Here is a 16,193-nt window from a genome sequence, read left to right as displayed (position 1 = left end):
GGAACCCTTAGAAACATTTAAAATGGGAGAATAAATGTTGAGATTGTCTTCCACTGGGATACCTGTGCCACACAGGCTGTAGCTTTTATGTGTGTCCTTTTCAGTATTTATATAAATAAACACTCTTGAGGGCATGAAATCCTAGTGGACCTTCCGGGCCCTTTTCCTGTGCTGGCCAAGCATATCTGTTCACTGCCCTGCGGTCCGTCTGCCAGCCTTAATTTATGTCCTCTTCCCAGCTCCTCTGCGATGCCTTCTTGAGACCTGGAAGCTTTTTCTCCAGCTTGCAGCTGGCTGGATCCGAGCAAATGCACCCCCCCCACGTCCCCGCACGGGCCCCGCCCCAGCACGAGTTTATTTACTACCTACTCAGGCGCTAGCTGCTTGGAGCCTGTCGGGGTGTGGGATGGGGAGCACCCTGAGCTAACCTGGCCCGGGGGCCTGTGCCCAGTCCCCGGGAGGCTGTGGAGTGGCTGGCTGGCCTTGACCTTGTGGGGCGGGGCCCAGCTCCGAGGAGGAGTCTGCCACGCCTGGCCGTGAGCGGCGCGGCTCGCCGCTCGGTTCTCTAGTCCCCGCCGACAGCCAAGATGGCGCTGGCCGCCGCGAGTCGTGTTCTGCTGCGGGCGGGTGGGTGGCCAGGGCGGGAGAGCTGGCGGGCGGCGGTGGCGAGAGTCTGGGCGAGCTTGCTAACGTGCTCCGGGCTGTCCGCAGGGTCCCGCCTCGGGCGCAGGGAGGCCGTGGACGGCGCGCGGCGCTTCGCCAACCAGCGGGTGCAGGTGGACGCGGAGGGCGCGGCGGGTGAGTGGCGGCCGGGTGGCGAGGTCCCCGCAGCGATTCCCCTCACCGATTCCCCGCTCCGAGTCAATGGCCTCCGTCTCCAGGCCCACGAGTTCCGTGTCAAGTCGGGCTCCTGTTGAGCGTTTTGAATTTCCAAAAGCAGTGAGAGAAAACTCCTATAAACTCTGGTTCTGTTGAAACCTAAGTTCACACCAGGTGGCTTAAGTGACAAAACGTATGAGTTCAAAGTTTATTACCTAAACTATTAGTTTAAAATGACTGTAGCTTGCTCTGGTGGCTCGTGCTTGTAAACCCAGCTGAAGCCAGCCTCGCACACATGAGACGGCGTCTCAAAAACCCCACACGAAAACGATTGAAGTATTTTAAAATATTTTCCTAATACTGGCGTGTGACAGACCTCAACAACTGTTTTCCTGCTTTTAAAGCTGGAGGCTGCAAGTAGGGTCGCTTGCTGCCTCCCTCAGAACGCCTAGGAAGCACCTCCCCTCACAAGGCTGAGGCCGGAGGATGAAGCTGAGATGAGCCTGAGCTACATACTGAGCCTTTTTTTCTTGTGCTTTGTTTTGTTTTTTAAAGTGAGGACGCTGGGAGGAAAAGGTGGAATTTTCCAGGACAAATAATGCATTTGTGGAAGAAAAACCTAGAAGAGGACATACAGCTGGGCCCAGAGCTTAGGATCACATTCTAACCCTCACCCCGTCCTCTCTCGACACTAAAGAGCTGGCCCCCCTGGGGGTGGGAGGAGCATCCAAGGAAGGCTTAGAGGTCAAAGTCTGGGTCCTCCGTGTGCTAGTACTGCCAGAATGGAGTGGGAGAGGGCTTGGGCTCCAACCCGATGAGTCCAACAACAGGTGGAGATGTTGAAAGAATCATTTCTGTGACAGATTTTAATATATTTCGTATACCACAGAAACAGACATTTAAAAATATTAGCAGACTGTTAAAGAGAGGTACCCTAATGGTAGAACATTTGCCTGACATGTTCCAAGCTTTGGGTTTAATCCCAGTACCAAATCGATAAATAAAAATTCTAGAATGGGTAGAGGTAACAACTTTATTCCATGCCTAAGTCACTTAAAGGTGACTAGATAGTTAGGCTTAATATAAATTTTATCACAACCTTAGTATAAATAAGTAGTATGAGCTGGCCAGTGGTGACACATACCTTTAATCCCAGCACTCAGAGAGTTAGAGGCAGGTGGATCTTCTGAGTTCGAGGCCAGCCTGATCTACAAAGTGAGTTCCAGGACAGCCATGGCTGTACAGAGAATCTGTTGCAAAAAAAAAAAACTCGTATAAACTCTGGTTCTGTTAGAACATAAGTTCACACCAGGTGGTTTCAGTGACAAAACGTGTGAGTTTAAAGTTTATTACCTAAACTATTAGTAAAAAGGAGAAGGTAAAATAGCAAATATTTGTGTACTTTGGTTTTATAGAGTATTACCTCTATTTCAAAGGCAAAATGGAAAAGCCTATATGTCCCTTTAGCTGATGGGGTTGTTTGGGAAAGAATTTCATTTATCCCAGGAAGGCCTGGAATTCCTTGTGAGACTGTCACTGAGACTGACCTTGAACTTAAAACCCATCTGCTACCTCCCAAGTGCTGCGATTATGTACAGAAGTTTTTTGGGCTGCCTGCCTGTATGTTTGTGCAGGACCTGTGGAGGCCAAAAAGGGTGTTAAATCCCCTGGAATTGGAGTCACAGACAGTTGTGAGCTGCCGTGTGGGTGCTGGGAACTAAGCTATCTGTCCAGCTCCCTCTAGCTCATGTTTTTAAGTCCCCAGCACGTAAACACCCTAAAGTCTGTGAACATTACTAGCACAGAAAATAATTGATACAGGGTCTTTGGCAAAAGTTCATCTTGTATAAAGATGGGTTCTTTGTCCTGTTTCACCATTTCTTGTGTTGCCCAGCAGGCACCTCAGAGTGGCATACTTCTCAGATCACTTGTGCCAAAAGTCAGGGGCATGTATGTTTGATTTTAGAATCTGCTCAACTCATCATTCAAGAAGACTTTATCCGATGTGAACCCTGCTCTAGGAATTTGGTCACTTATCCTATGGTGACCCAAGTTTATCTAAACTCTTTTGCTCATGTTCACCTTTTACCTCATTATCTTTTCCCTAGTGTCCACTGTCATACCAGACTTTTCAGATATTTTTCTTCCAACTAGACTCGAGGTGTGTTTGTTTTGTGCTTGCCTGTTACTGGGCAATAGTTACCTCTTCCGCCTAAATCAAAGGTCTTAAAAGAACCCAGTTGGCACCAAAACGTGGCCCGTATTCTCAGAGATGGGTTTTCTTTGGCACCTCAGCTGAGGAAATGCCTCTTGATGATTTTGGAAGCCCTTTAGGCAGTACCAGATGATCCATAGGCAGCTGCAGTTAGTGGGTTAGCGGCTGCTGGTGCCTCTGGCGACAGGCCCTCGTTTTTGTCCTTACGCTGTAAACAGAATGCACGAGGAGCCGAGGACAGTGGAAGGACACTGGACTGCAGCAGGCTCGGCCGCAGTGCTGAGTGTGAGCTGAGCCCCAACTAGAAACCTCTTGGTCTGACTTATCTGTTGCCTCTTCCTTGAGAGACTTGGGACTTGCTAGTACAGAAGAACAAGAGGAATTGCACAAACTGGTGAGTTAAGACAGGAAAGATGCGAGACAGGCAGATGAGAACAGTCAGCAGAGCCCTGCCCACTGTCCTCTTGCAAGACATCAAAGTCATGGCACAGATCCATCTCAGCTGCCAACTCTTCCTGTCCTTGAGGCTTGGAGCAGGGTGCAGTCTGCTCAGAGTAGGAATGGCAAGTAGCTGCAGTGTTGTCGGGTTTGGGGTTGTCCGGGGAAACCTTTGCGGTTTCTCAGCAGAACTGTCTCTCCAGGCAGGCGGGCAGGCCGCCTTAAACATGAGACACATCTGGGAGGTGTGGATACTGGGAGTCAGGGGCCTGAGGAAGGGGCCATTCAAATACCACATGGTGTCCCTTGCCCTCAGGACTGCATAGCTTTTGCCGGAAATGGAGGTTTCCTGCGTCTGTGGGTACAGCACACAGAGCTGATGAAATGACATTCTCATGTTTGTAAAGAACAGAAGTCCAATGCCATGGATGGGAAAAACTGTGTTTCCCTAAAGCCTCCAAGGGAGGCTTTTGGTACTGCCTCAGCCTGGGCATCCCTTGGCACCTCTTACTTGGTTTCTTTTCTTTCTTCTTCTTCTTTTTTTTTTTTTTTTTTTTTTTTTTGCATATGTAGATGGTGTGTGTGAATGAGGGTACACATATATGATTGAGAGTGCACATGCAGGGGGCTGGAGAGATGGCTCAGAAGTTAAGAGCACTGACTGGCTGCTCTTCCAGAGCTCCTGAGTTCAATTCCCCACCACCACACGGTGGCTCACAACCATCTATAGTGAGATCTGGTGCCCTCTTCTGGCGGCAGGTGTACATGCAGGCAGAATATTATATAAATAACAAATAAATAAATCTTTAAAAAAGAGAGTGCACATACATGTGTGTGCATGCATGTGTTCTCCACTTTTTTGAAGCGGTTCTCTCCCTGAACCCAGAGCTTGTAATTTTGGGTGAGTACAGCTAGCCAGCTTGCTCTTGGAATCCCACCTCTGAGTACACCAGGAATGGCCTTGTCCGTCCAGCTTTTATGGCAAGTGTTTTCTCTACCATGCCCACATTATCCATAACCCCAACCCTCTGCCACTGTCTATTTACACGGCCTCCTCCGTGTATCTCTCCTTCCATGAGGACACGGCTGTATTGAACGTAAGGCCCATTGTAATTGGACCTCATTCCAGGACACGGAGGCAGGGTCTCAGGTAGCCCTCTGGCCTCCAGCTTTGTTTAGCCAGAAATGACCCTGAACCCCTGATTCTCCTACCTCTGCCTCCCAAGTGCTAAGCTGACAAACGTGTACGCACACCTGCTTTATTTGGTATAGGAGATCAAACCCAGGACTTTTTTTTTTTAATGTATGAGCATTTGCCTGCATATATGTGTGTGCACATGAGCTTGCCTGGTGCCATTTAGCCAGTAGAGGTATCAGGTTCCCTGGAACTGTATTTACAGATGGTTGTGAACTATCAGGAGTGTGCTGGGAACCAAATTCTTGTTGCTAGAGCAACGGGTGCTCTTTAACTGACGAGCCATCTCTCCTGTCCCAAAATCAGGGCTTTTTTCTTAATGCTTTGTTGTTGTAAATCAAATGTGTTTACGAATAGCAGTGTACATGCCATGGAGCCTGTGTGGAAGTCAGAGCAACTTGTGGGAGTCAGTTCCTCCTTTCTCTGTGGGACCCAGGAATTAAACTCCCATCAGCAGACTCCTCAGCAAGCACGTATGCCCACTAAGGTGCCCTCTGGCCTATCCTTGATAATTTTGTTGGTTGGTTTGGACAGGGTCTCTCTATGTAGCCCTGGCTGTCCTGGAACTCTCTATGTAGACCAGGCTGGCTTTGGTCACCTTCCTCTGCCTCCCAGGTGCTGGGATTAAAGGTGTGCACCGCCATCCCAGCCCATCCATGATGTTTTGACAATCCTTTGTTTTCTTGCTGTGTGGGGCAATCTAGTGTGGGCTTCTGTGTAACCCAGGCTGACGTTGAATTCTCAATCTGCATCAACACATTCAAACTCTATATTAGCCAGGTGAGGTGGCTCACACCTGTGATCCCAGCACTCGGGGAGGCAGCGGCAGAGGCAGGCAGATCTCCACGAACTCGAAGCCTGGTCAACGAATCAAGTCCAGGACAGCCAAGCCTACACAGAAACCCTGTCTCCAAAAACCCAAATAAACAAATAATTTCTTTGACACACAAAGCACACGTTCATAACTCCAACTGTCTTCAAACTAACTACTTGTAAGCAGTCGCTGTGTCGTCTGCAAAGCTGAAAATATCTATTCCTAGGCCTGGTGCTTACGATTTTTAACCATGGGCTGGAAGGTCAGCAAGGGAGAAGTGAAGAGTTTTACATTTACATTTGGCCTGTTTAATTGGACTACGTTTAAAAAAAAAAAAAGCTTAGGGTTTTTTTAATAAAATTTTTTTTGGTTTTTTGCCAGGCAGTGGTGCCACACACCTTTAATCCCAGCACTTGGGAGGCTGAGGCAGGCCGATCTCTTATGAGCTTAGGACCAACCTGGTCTACAGAGTGAGTTCTAGGACAGCCATGGCTACACAAAGAAACCCTGTTCCAAAACAAACCAAATTTGTTTTTTGTGCATAGGTATTTTGTCTGCATTTATGTCTATGTAGTACATGTATGCCTGGTACTCAGGGAAGCCAGAAGAGGACATCAGATCCCCTGGAATTGGAGTTTCCTACTGTCTTGTGGGTGCTGAGAATCCAACCTCAGCCCTCCAGAAGCAGCCTTTGCTCTTAGCCACACACAGAGCCATCTCTTCGGGCCCTCTTGGGCTATTTGGCCCAGCCTCTGTGTCAATGACTATAGAAGTGAGCCAACAGATTCTATAGAAATCAGGGTAATTTCAGATTGGTATTTTTATATACTATTGTTTTTTGTTTTGTTTTTTTCAAATAGGTTCTTGTACTCACTGTGATCTTGCCTCTGTTAGAACTAGTGCTAGAACTAAAGGTGTTTTGTGTTGTTGTTGTTGTTTTTGTGTGTGTGTGTGTGTGTGTGTGTATCTTTAACTTTTCTGTATAGAAAATAAAAGCAGATCCCTATTCTGGGGTTTGTTTGGGGGAGGTGTTTTTTGTTTTGAGGCAGGATCTATGTAGCCCTGTTTGCCTAGATCTGAGATCTGCCTGCTCTTTTAGAAGTTAAAATTGCCAAGTGTGGTGATGCACACCTTTAGTTCCAGTACTTGGGAGGCAGAGGCAGGTGGTCTACAGAGTTCCAGGCCAGCCAAGACTACATAGTAAGACCCTGGCTCAAAAAACAAAACAAACAAACAAACAAAAAAGAATTAAGGTTGTGTGGGGGTTGTTTGTCCAGACAGAACTGGCAGATACTTGTTAAGCCAGAGTAGATGAGACTCAGCTACCTCCCTCTCTTTTCTGGTGCTTGTCGCGTGGACTTTCTCCATTTACCTGCTTCCCCTAAGGTTTCCTCCCACTCAGGTGAGTCTTCTGTGATTCCTTCCCAAAATCTCATAGCTCCCCTGCAACTATTCACCGCCTACGTAAAGCCAGGGAGGCCTGACTAACCTGCCACAGAGCCCGCCTCCTGCCTCTGGTTGGGATGTATCTGAAAGAAGGGACCTGAAAGGTAGACTGGGGCAAAAATGGGGCCTTCAGGGTGTCCTACCACAGTGCTTGCTTGTTCGCCTCTTTTGAGATGTGAGACTTTAAAGCTACCACCCTGTAGCTCGTGGGCTGCAGTAGCCAAGAATAACAACACAAGATTGTAAACTTAAGATATGAGGGGTTTGTTTGCTTTGTTTTGTTTATTCATTTGTCCGTTCACTCATGTATTTATTATTCATTCATTCATTTTTTGTTTGAAACAGGGTTCCTCTGTGTAGCCTAGATGGTTGGGTGGGTTGGTGGGTAGGTGGATGGATGGATGGATAGGTACTTTATTGTACATTTAGTTTAATTTCAAATTTTATTTATGTTTCTCTGTGTGTCCCTCTGTGTATGTGGGGCGTCTGTCACAGTTCACATTTTTTCAGTAACTGGTTGGCTGCCATCTTGGCTGGGACCTCACCTAGATGGAAGCAGTCCTGTGGACGGCAGCCATCTTGGCTGGTGACCTCACCAAGGTCGATTGTATAGTTCTTGAATGTGAACTTTGCAGGTGATATTGCCATGTTACAGTATCAAAAAGGCTGGTGTGGCTGTCATGCCACAGCAGCCTTCAAAAACCTGGGGTGGGGCAAGACAATTGAGCTCAAAGCCTCAAAACCGAAACAAGAAGTTCCAAGTCCAGCTTCATGCGTGAGCAGTGCTGACAGCCTGAGCAGCCACGTGCCTGCCTCAGGAGTTCTAGCTTTGCAGGCCTCAGGTCCTCTGGTGCAGCTGCCCTCCGTGGAGATAGACATGGCTGACAGATGCAGCTTTGTGTGGCTAGGGGAGGATATAACTCCTCTCCCTGTTTTGCCTTCTAGGGTGCTGTGGCCTCTAAAGATGGAGGACAAGGGGCAGGAGGCGTGGAGGTGGTTTCCTACACCCTACCTCCCGCTATCTGTCTCCATGTCCCCTCCACTTGCGTTAGGATGAGATGAGTTGTTCTTGATTGAACATGTGCTTGGATGTCCGTGTGTCCCAAGTACTACAAGCAGCTGCAGAACCTTTGTTCTCAAGAGGGCTAGTGCCATAGTCCTGGGTACTTGTGACAGCTCTTAACCTTGATCTTTCAGAGAGATTATTAAGGGGTTTTGAGATCTCTGAGAAGCACAAGTAGCAGACCAAGACTGCCCATGGACACACAGGACTCACCACCTGCAACCAGAATTCTCAAATCACACGCTTTCTTTAACTGTTGAGCCATCTTGCCAGCCCCTGCCTGAACCTTTTTGGTTTTGGTTTTTCAAGACAGGGTATTTTCTGTGTAGCCTTGGAACTCATTCTGTAGACCAGGCTGGCCTCGAACTCACAGAGATCTGCCTGACTCTGCCTCTCAATTACCGGTACTACAGGCTTTCGACACTACCACCATCTGGCTTGTCTAAGCTTTTGAAACCCCAAATTCTGCAGTTCTTGTGGCCAGACAGAGGACTAGAGGTGACCAGGTGTGGGTGGGACTGAGTCCTTTTTGAGGATCCCCTCTTTTTTTAAACTAGGGATTGCAGTGATGAAATTCAAGAATCCTCCAGTGAATTCCCTCAGCTTGGAGTTTCTGACAGAGTTTGTCATCAGCCTGGAGAAGCTGGAAAATGACAAGTCCTTTCGTGGTGTCATCCTCACTTCGGTAGGTGCCTGTTCAAGCCTCACACACTCTCCTCCCTGGCTACGGTCAGAGTGGGAACCTGAAAAATCTGGAGCCCTTCATCATGAGGTGCCCAGTCCCCAGGCAGCCATAATCACCACCAGGGGCCTCTAGGACAATCTACTGGAAGGAGAGAAGGTTCCCAGGTTTACCAGACCTGGACTAACCTCAGGGACCTGCTGAGCAGTCTTTGTGGGAACTTCATTGGGAAGAAAGTCTTTCCAGGAGCCACTAGGAAACATAGCCAGGGTCTCCCAGGCTACTCTCCCCCTAGGGGCTTTGGGAGCCGGAGCTAGGCCCAGCAGGACATACGCCTCAAGAGCATGAATCTGCTCTTGTTTGGGTCATCTTAGGTCAGGTATCAGGGGCAAGTTCTGCCATCTGAATTCTTGAGGGGAACCTGGCATTGCCCACAAGCGCTGGCAGATGCCAGGAACAGCACTGGTGAGAGCAGTGTCTATGAAGTCAGTAAGTGGCCACTACAGGGAAGTTCTCGGAGGCTTGATCTCCAGCCAGACCAGGCATCACCTCCTCCGCCCGCTTCTTAGTGCCAGGGTACAAAGTCAGATGTGCAGTCATTTCATTTCAGCCCCTTTGGTCTTGCTGTTTGGAGTCAGGGTCTTGTATCCCAGACTGGCCTCTAATTTGTTAGATGGTCAAGTCCAGAGTGCCACCATGCCAGTCTGCGAGGTGCTGAGAACCAAACCCAGACCTTTGTGGACACCAGGCAAGTGCTCTGCCAACTGAGCTACATCTATATTATTTGTTCCTTCCTTTTTGGGGGTGACACGGAAGATTGAAGCCGGAGCCATCTGAACAGTGGGCGAGTGTTCGGCCGCTCAGCCCACTACGTTTTAAATAGACCCAAAGCATAGGTGTCTCCCTAGGCTGCGAGCCACAGTAATATAGAGACCAGCCTGGGTCACAAAGATGTAGGAAGCTCAAGGCATCAAGCCCCAAAGGACCAGGCCGCCTGGTAGGGAAACAAAGGCCACCAGATTCGTGTCTCATTAATTTCTGTGCTTATTATCATTGAAACTATTAGTTTATTTTTTTCAGCCCATAGGCTTAGCAGCTCATCTCACAGCTAATGTCACTGCAGGCCACCTTTTAATGCGCCTAACTGGTGGTGCTACATTAATATTAATAAGCATCTGTCAACGAACTACCACAATTACATCCATTAGTCTTACCCTATTAACTGTCCTAGAATTTGCTGTAGCCCTTAGCCAAGCCTGTTTTTTACCCTACTAGTTAGTCTCTATTTACATGATAACACGTGATGACCCACCCACTAGTTAACCCAAACCCAGGACCACACACTGGGGCTCTCCACCCTTCATCTGACCTCTGGCCTAGTAATGCGATTCTGTTTCAACTCTTGTATCTTTGTGTCCTTATGCCTTACACCAAGTACTCTTAACATATGTCGATGACGGCGTGACATTATTCAATAATGAACATACCAAAGCCATCACACCTTTATTGTACAGAAAAGCCTTTGGGTTTTTTGTTGTTGTTTGAGACAAGGTTTCTCTGTGTAGGCCTGGCCATCCTGGACTCTCTTTGTAGACCAGGCTGGCCTCAAAATCACAGAGATCCACCCACCTCTGCCTCCCTGAGTGCTGGGATTATAGGCCTGCTTCACCTCTACCTGGCTCAGAAAGGCCTTTGTGATACAATCATCTTATTTATATGAAGCCTCTTCCCCTTCTCCCCTCTCCGCAGGTTGTTTTGTTTTGTTTTGTTTTGTTTTGTTTTGTTTTGAGCTTTCTATCACTCCAGCCTTGTACCTGAACTAGGTACATGAACTTGTACATGAACTAGGTGGATGCTGACCACCTACAGGAACTGTTCCATGTAACCACTTGAAGCCTGCTTAATATATCAGTCCCCCTAGCGTCAGGGGTTTCCATCTCATGGGCTCATCATAGCTCACAGAAGGAAAGTAAAATCACATAAGCCAAACCTTACTAGCTATGGTTAGATTAAGACTGTACTTTACCATTCTCAAAGCCTCAGAATACTCCAAAATATCATTTTTCTATTGTTACTGTCTATGCATTTACTATAATTTTCTTTACAGTAATACCAATAATAATCGGAGGCTTTGGAAACTGGTTACTCCCCTTGATAATTGGAGCACCTGATATGTCGTTCTACGAAGTATTAATGAATATTCTACTGAGGGCCTCTTGTTCGGAGGCAATTCATAAAGCTTATAATGAAAACTGTCTCGAGATGAATGATCCTATGAAGATACTGTATTTTGTGTCGTGTGGGCATCTGGATAATCGGAGTTTTGTCATGGTAGTCCTGAGGGCCCTAGAAAACACTGAGGAGAAAGTGTAATGTTTACTCCTACAAACATAATTTTAAAAATGAACGTTTGCTAATGTTTCATCTAGAGTATACCCTGAAAAAAGTGGAAAAGAGTGGACAGGACCAGCCATTATAGAGAAGAGATGGAGAAGTGAGCGGCTATGGGATGGGCATCATGAAGGGCAATATCGGGTGAAAAGTGAGGCTCCCGGCTGGGAACAGAAGATAAAGCCTAGGGCCACAGCACACCAGTAATGTGTCCTCTGATGGGCAGCGAGCCAGCTCGGAGACTTTTCTACAGTGGTAATAGTTATTGCAGCTGATGTGAAATAAACTCCAGTGTCTGCATCGAGGCCTACTGTGAATATGTGATGAGCTCATGATAGATAAGTCCTAGGAAACCAATAGACATTATGGCTCAGACTGTTCCTATAAATTCAAATCGTTCTTTTTCTGCCTGAATAAGAAGTAACAGTATGGGAAATAATTCTGAAGCCTGGGAGGATTAAAATGTAAACTTCTGAGTGGCCAAAACAAAAAAGGTGTTGATGGAGAATAGGGTCTTCTCCTCCAGCAGGATCAAAGAAGGTTGTGTTTAAGTTTTGGCCAATTAAGAGTATTAGAAATTTTAGAAATTCCATAGCTGGGTGCTGGTGGCATAAGCCTTTAATCCTGGCACTAGGAAGGCAGAGGCAGGCAGATATCTGTGAGTTCAAGGACAGTCTAGGCCACAGATTGAGTTCTAAGAAAGCCAGGACTACACAGAGAAACCCTGTCTCAAAATAAATTGAAAAAAGAAAGAAAGACAGAAAGAAAAAAAAATACATTCCTGCAGCAAGGACCCAGAGAGAAGGAGTAATTAGGACAGATCACCTGGATAATGGAGTTTGATACTGTGCTATGGCTGATGGGTTATGTTAATGATGGCAGTAATAAAGTAATCGCACCCAGGATCCATGAACCATCAGCTAAATGGAGAAAATAGTGTGCAGACGCGCCTGGGGGGGGGGGGGCCAGATTCCAGCTAGTGAGGGATAAGCAGTTCAGCCAGTTCTGCTCCCGGGTCTACTGTTAACGCAGCCAGGAGAAGAAAAATTGGAGGAAGAAATTAAAAGTTTATCTTGTTTATTCGTGGGACTAAGCAGCAGACTGTTTCTACACAGGCCATACTCACAGACACTAGAGGGGAGGATTTGAATGTGACTCAGAAGGCCACCGTTCACCCAACAGTTGTCTTCCCAGATCACAGACATGAGCTGACTCATAATCCTTCCAATCTACTTGGTATGACTAGTACACATATTTTAGTTTATTTTCTTCACATGAAACCTGCCTTCTAGAGAGGTGGCTTGGTGATTAGGAGCACTGGCTGCTCTTGAAGAGGACCTAAGTTCAATTCCCAGCACCCACAAGGAGGCCATTGTCCTCTCAGACTTGTCCCTCCTGCCAACTTCCACCCGATGTGGAGATGACCCACAGGTCCATTGTACCTAGTCTCATTAGAAGCATCTAAATTGGCTATGAACTGTGGTGCTCGCCTTTTATTTCAGTGCTTGGGAGGCAGAGGCAGGTGGATCTCTGTGAATTCAAGACCAGCCTGGTCTACAAAGGGAGTTCCAGGACAGCCAGAGCTACACAGTAGAAGGGAATGTGGGGAGAACATGTAAATTTAGCATAATTGTCTCTGTTGAGTCTTCTCTGTTAGTTGGAGAACAGATGCGTTTCATGAAAACACAAAGTGAGATCAGCCCACAGATACTGTGCATCAGTTCCTGACCAAGAGACATGGACTGGTGCACTGTGGCTCCAGGGTCACAGAAGATGTCTCTCTCTGTCTCCACTTCTTCACCTCTGTGGAGCAAACAAACCATCTAGTTCCTGCTGGGCCAGGTGCTGCCCTGTAACAAATCTACAACCCATGAACTCGCTCCTGGCCAGCAAACCATGCAGAGGGGAAGCCCCGGGTGGGTTTTTCACCTGGAGGCTTCAGAGCCATCTCCTGGGGATTTGATGCTGACCCTAACACCTGGCTCTGTCAGTGCTTTCCTGTAGCCCATAGGCTCTTCCGCCTACGTTCTCCCCACACCTGCTGTGGTAGCGGTGTTGGATCCGAGGCATCCGAGGACCCACATGTGTGGCTATGTAGTTCTTCCAGATCCTTCTTTTGCACCATCACTTTCTTTCTGCCCTTGCTTGACCTTGGGACCTGCACCTCAAGTCTCCAGCCTGGGTGACAGAACTGAGCACAGGGGTGTGCTGGGTGTCAGACAGCTCGTACATGTACCTCTGAGCAGTACCTACTGTTACCTGTTCTGTTCTGCTGGAAAAGGACTAACATTCCAGAAAGTAGTCAGTTCAGAGGAAGGTCCAGGCTGTGTCCCTGACACCATCAGTTCTGGACTCCTTGGAAGCAGCATCTCACCAGCCAAACGTGACCCTGGCTTCTCCCGGCAGGACCGCCCAGGTGTCTTCTCGGCTGGCCTGGACCTGATGGAGATGTATGGCCAGAACCCAGCCCACTACGCCGAGTACTGGAAGGCTGTGCAGGAGCTGTGGCTGAGGCTCTACCTGTCCAAGCTGATCTTAGTGTCTGCCATCAACGTGAGTGACCCCAGTCCCCGCACCCACAGCTCTCAAGGGCCTGCCCAGAAGTAGGGGCTACTCACACTCTGACCTTCCTGGGCCAGACACACGTAGTAGAGAAAAAGCCACTGAGTAGGGACCAGGGCCTGGCTGGCTGGAATGAGCCCTGAGCAGATCCACACTTGGAAAGTGATACTCAGACTTGACCTTGGGAAGGTAGAGCAGTAGAGAAAGGATTGGGGCTCAACTTCAATAAGAGGGTCCTCGCCCCAGGTGATGGTGCAGTTAATCCCAGCAATCGGGAGGCAGGGGCAGGCGGATCTCTGAGTTGGAGGCCAACCTTGTCTATTAGAGCAAGTTCCAAGACAGCCAGAGCTACACAGAGAAACCCTGTCTCAAAAAAACACAAACCCAAAAAGCTGGGTTCTCAGAGGGGGTGGCTCTAAGGATCAAAGCCATGAGAACTGAAAGGAAGGATTGGAGAGAGAAAGTTGAGAATGTAAGGGCCTGGAAAAGAGACATGGATGACATCTCAATATGGGGCATTTAGGGTGCATATAAGGAGGACACTGCCATTTTGGGGTTCCCAGGCATCCTAGTAGGAATGCATGCTTACAGCTCCATGGCCTGACAGCTCTGTCTATAAATACTTCACCTCAGATAAAAGCTACAAAAAGAGAAGCAACTTGCTGTTCTTAGAAGATTAATTTTTTTGGCCCCAGAAAGCTAAAAAGTCATATGGCAAGGACCTTGAGCCTCTTAAGACCCCAGCTGCTGATCCTGAGTGACCAGTCTCAGTTTACATTCCTATCAGACATACTTGACCCAGATGCCAGGGCAGTGCCAAGAGCTCGAGCCTATCCTCGGACCTTGGAAGCTTGGGCACTCCATTCTGTCTAAGGAATACTGCTGAGAACCGGGACACTTACAGAGCCAGTCTCTTGCTTCTCTCCACAGGGGGCCTCTCCAGCTGGAGGCTGCCTCATGGCCCTTACTTGTGACTACAGGATTATGGCCGACAACCCCAAGTACACCATAGGACTGAATGAGAGCCTGCTGGGCATTGTTGCCCCCTTCTGGTAAGACAACAGACTGCACCCATCCTTCCCTCCCCAGCCCAGGGACAACCTCCCTCCCTGGCACAGAGCTGAGGGATGTCTTCATTTCAGGTTAAAAGACAACTTCGTGAACACCATCGGGCACCGAGCAGCAGAGCGTGCCCTTCAGCTGGGGTTGCTCTTCCCCCCAGCAGAGGCGCTCAGGCTGGGTGTGGTGGACGAGGTGGTGCCTGAGGACCAGCTACACAGCCAGGCTCACTCAGTGATGGCTCAGTGGTTGGCCATTCCAGGTAAAGAGCAAGCAGCTGGCAGTTTTGGGAGAAGTGGTTAAGGGAAGCCCTTTTCCATTCCGGTGATCCGTCCTGATGAAACCAAAAGTTCTCACAAGTCAGGATCTGCGAGAGTCGGCTATGCTATTGATCTGTGTGTGATGCTGAGGGGGAGTGAGCTTACAGGTCACTGCTGTTGAGGAGGGCACGCAGCTGGCCACAGCCACATGCTGCGGAACTGCGGGGACACAGTGTAGATGTCTGACTTTTTTTGAGAGGGATCCCACTGAGTAGCTAAGCTTTTCCTCAAACAACCTACTTAATATCCTCAAATCTGGACTCTCCCTGCCTCCATTTTCTTCAGTGTTGGATACAGGCATGTGCCACCAGTTAAGACACTAAAGTTTTAATGTCAGGTGTTTCCCCAAGTATATGGGCAGGCCTCCTCGGAGCCCTCTTCTCTTGTGGAGCCAGTTACCAGCACCTATACACACAAGCAAGTATTTACTGATACAGAAAATGTGGTCAATAATATAATTCAACGAAATAACATGTTGTTTGTAGTGCCGGAGATTAGAACCTGGGGCCTTGTGTGTGTGCTCTACCACTGACCTGTATATCCAGCCCTAAAGATGACATAAAAAGGCAAATTTTAAGAGCTAGGCACAGTGGCATGTGCCTGTAATCCTAGCACTCAAGGGACTAAAAGAGAAGTGCTACAAGTTCAGGAGTTCCCTGGGCTACAGGGAGAGACTGTTTCAGCAACAATAATAAACACTTGTAGTATTCCCTTGTCTGCTCCTACCCTTTATTTATGTTGGTTTGTTTAGACAGGTATTCATATCTCTTTCACGCTGTCCTGCCCTAGCTGCTCAAGTGTTAGGACACCAACTTTCTCTGTGGTTCTCTGAACTCTTTAGGAGTCCATATTTCAATATTTGAAGACTGTGTAGTAGAGCCAGGAATGGCACCGTTCTCTAAAAGTGAGCTTCATAAGTAACCCCATTTTCTTTAGACCATTCTAGGCAGCTAACCAAGAGCATGATGCGAAAGGCCACGGCAGACAACCTGATCAAGCAGCGAGAGGCTGACATCCAGAATTTCGTCAGCTTCATCTCCCGAGAATCCATCCAGAAGTCCCTGCACACCTACTTGGAAAAGCTCAAGCAAAAGAAGGGCTAAAACAAGGCAAACATGCAGGTTTTTAGTTACACGTGCCTTCTGGTCCAAGGGTTATAAAACAAGGTATTTTTCAACTTAAAAACTCT

At 48.0% G+C, this 16,193-nt stretch overlaps 1 protein-coding gene across 2 annotated transcripts; it reads left to right on the top strand.

Annotated features, from left to right (window-relative positions):
• The first annotated feature begins 394 nt into the window (after positions 1-394).
• Eci1 (enoyl-CoA delta isomerase 1) lies at positions 395-16,189 on the top strand. Of its 2 annotated transcripts, XM_021644706.2 has the most exons (7): positions 401-627; positions 712-798; positions 8,548-8,675; positions 13,470-13,616; positions 14,556-14,677; positions 14,768-14,946; positions 15,941-16,189. In XM_021644706.2, exons 1-7 carry the CDS (start codon positions 588-590, stop codon positions 16,105-16,107), a joined length of 870 nt encoding a protein of 289 aa, XP_021500381.1. In that variant the 5' UTR covers positions 401-587; the 3' UTR covers positions 16,108-16,189. The 2 variants fall into 2 exon arrangements, with proteins under 2 accessions (XP_060220007.1, XP_021500381.1); XM_060364024.1 differs by lacking the exon at positions 13,470-13,616 and having other exon boundaries at positions 395-627.
• The last annotated feature ends 4 nt before the right edge of the window (positions 16,190-16,193 follow it).

Source organism: Meriones unguiculatus, chromosome 11 (assembly GCF_030254825.1).
Source record: "Meriones unguiculatus strain TT.TT164.6M chromosome 11, Bangor_MerUng_6.1, whole genome shotgun sequence".
NCBI lineage: Eukaryota > Metazoa > Chordata > Mammalia > Rodentia > Muridae > Meriones > Meriones unguiculatus.
Note: the sequence above shows the minus strand (reverse complement) of the source record. Positions and strands in the feature narration are given on the sequence as shown.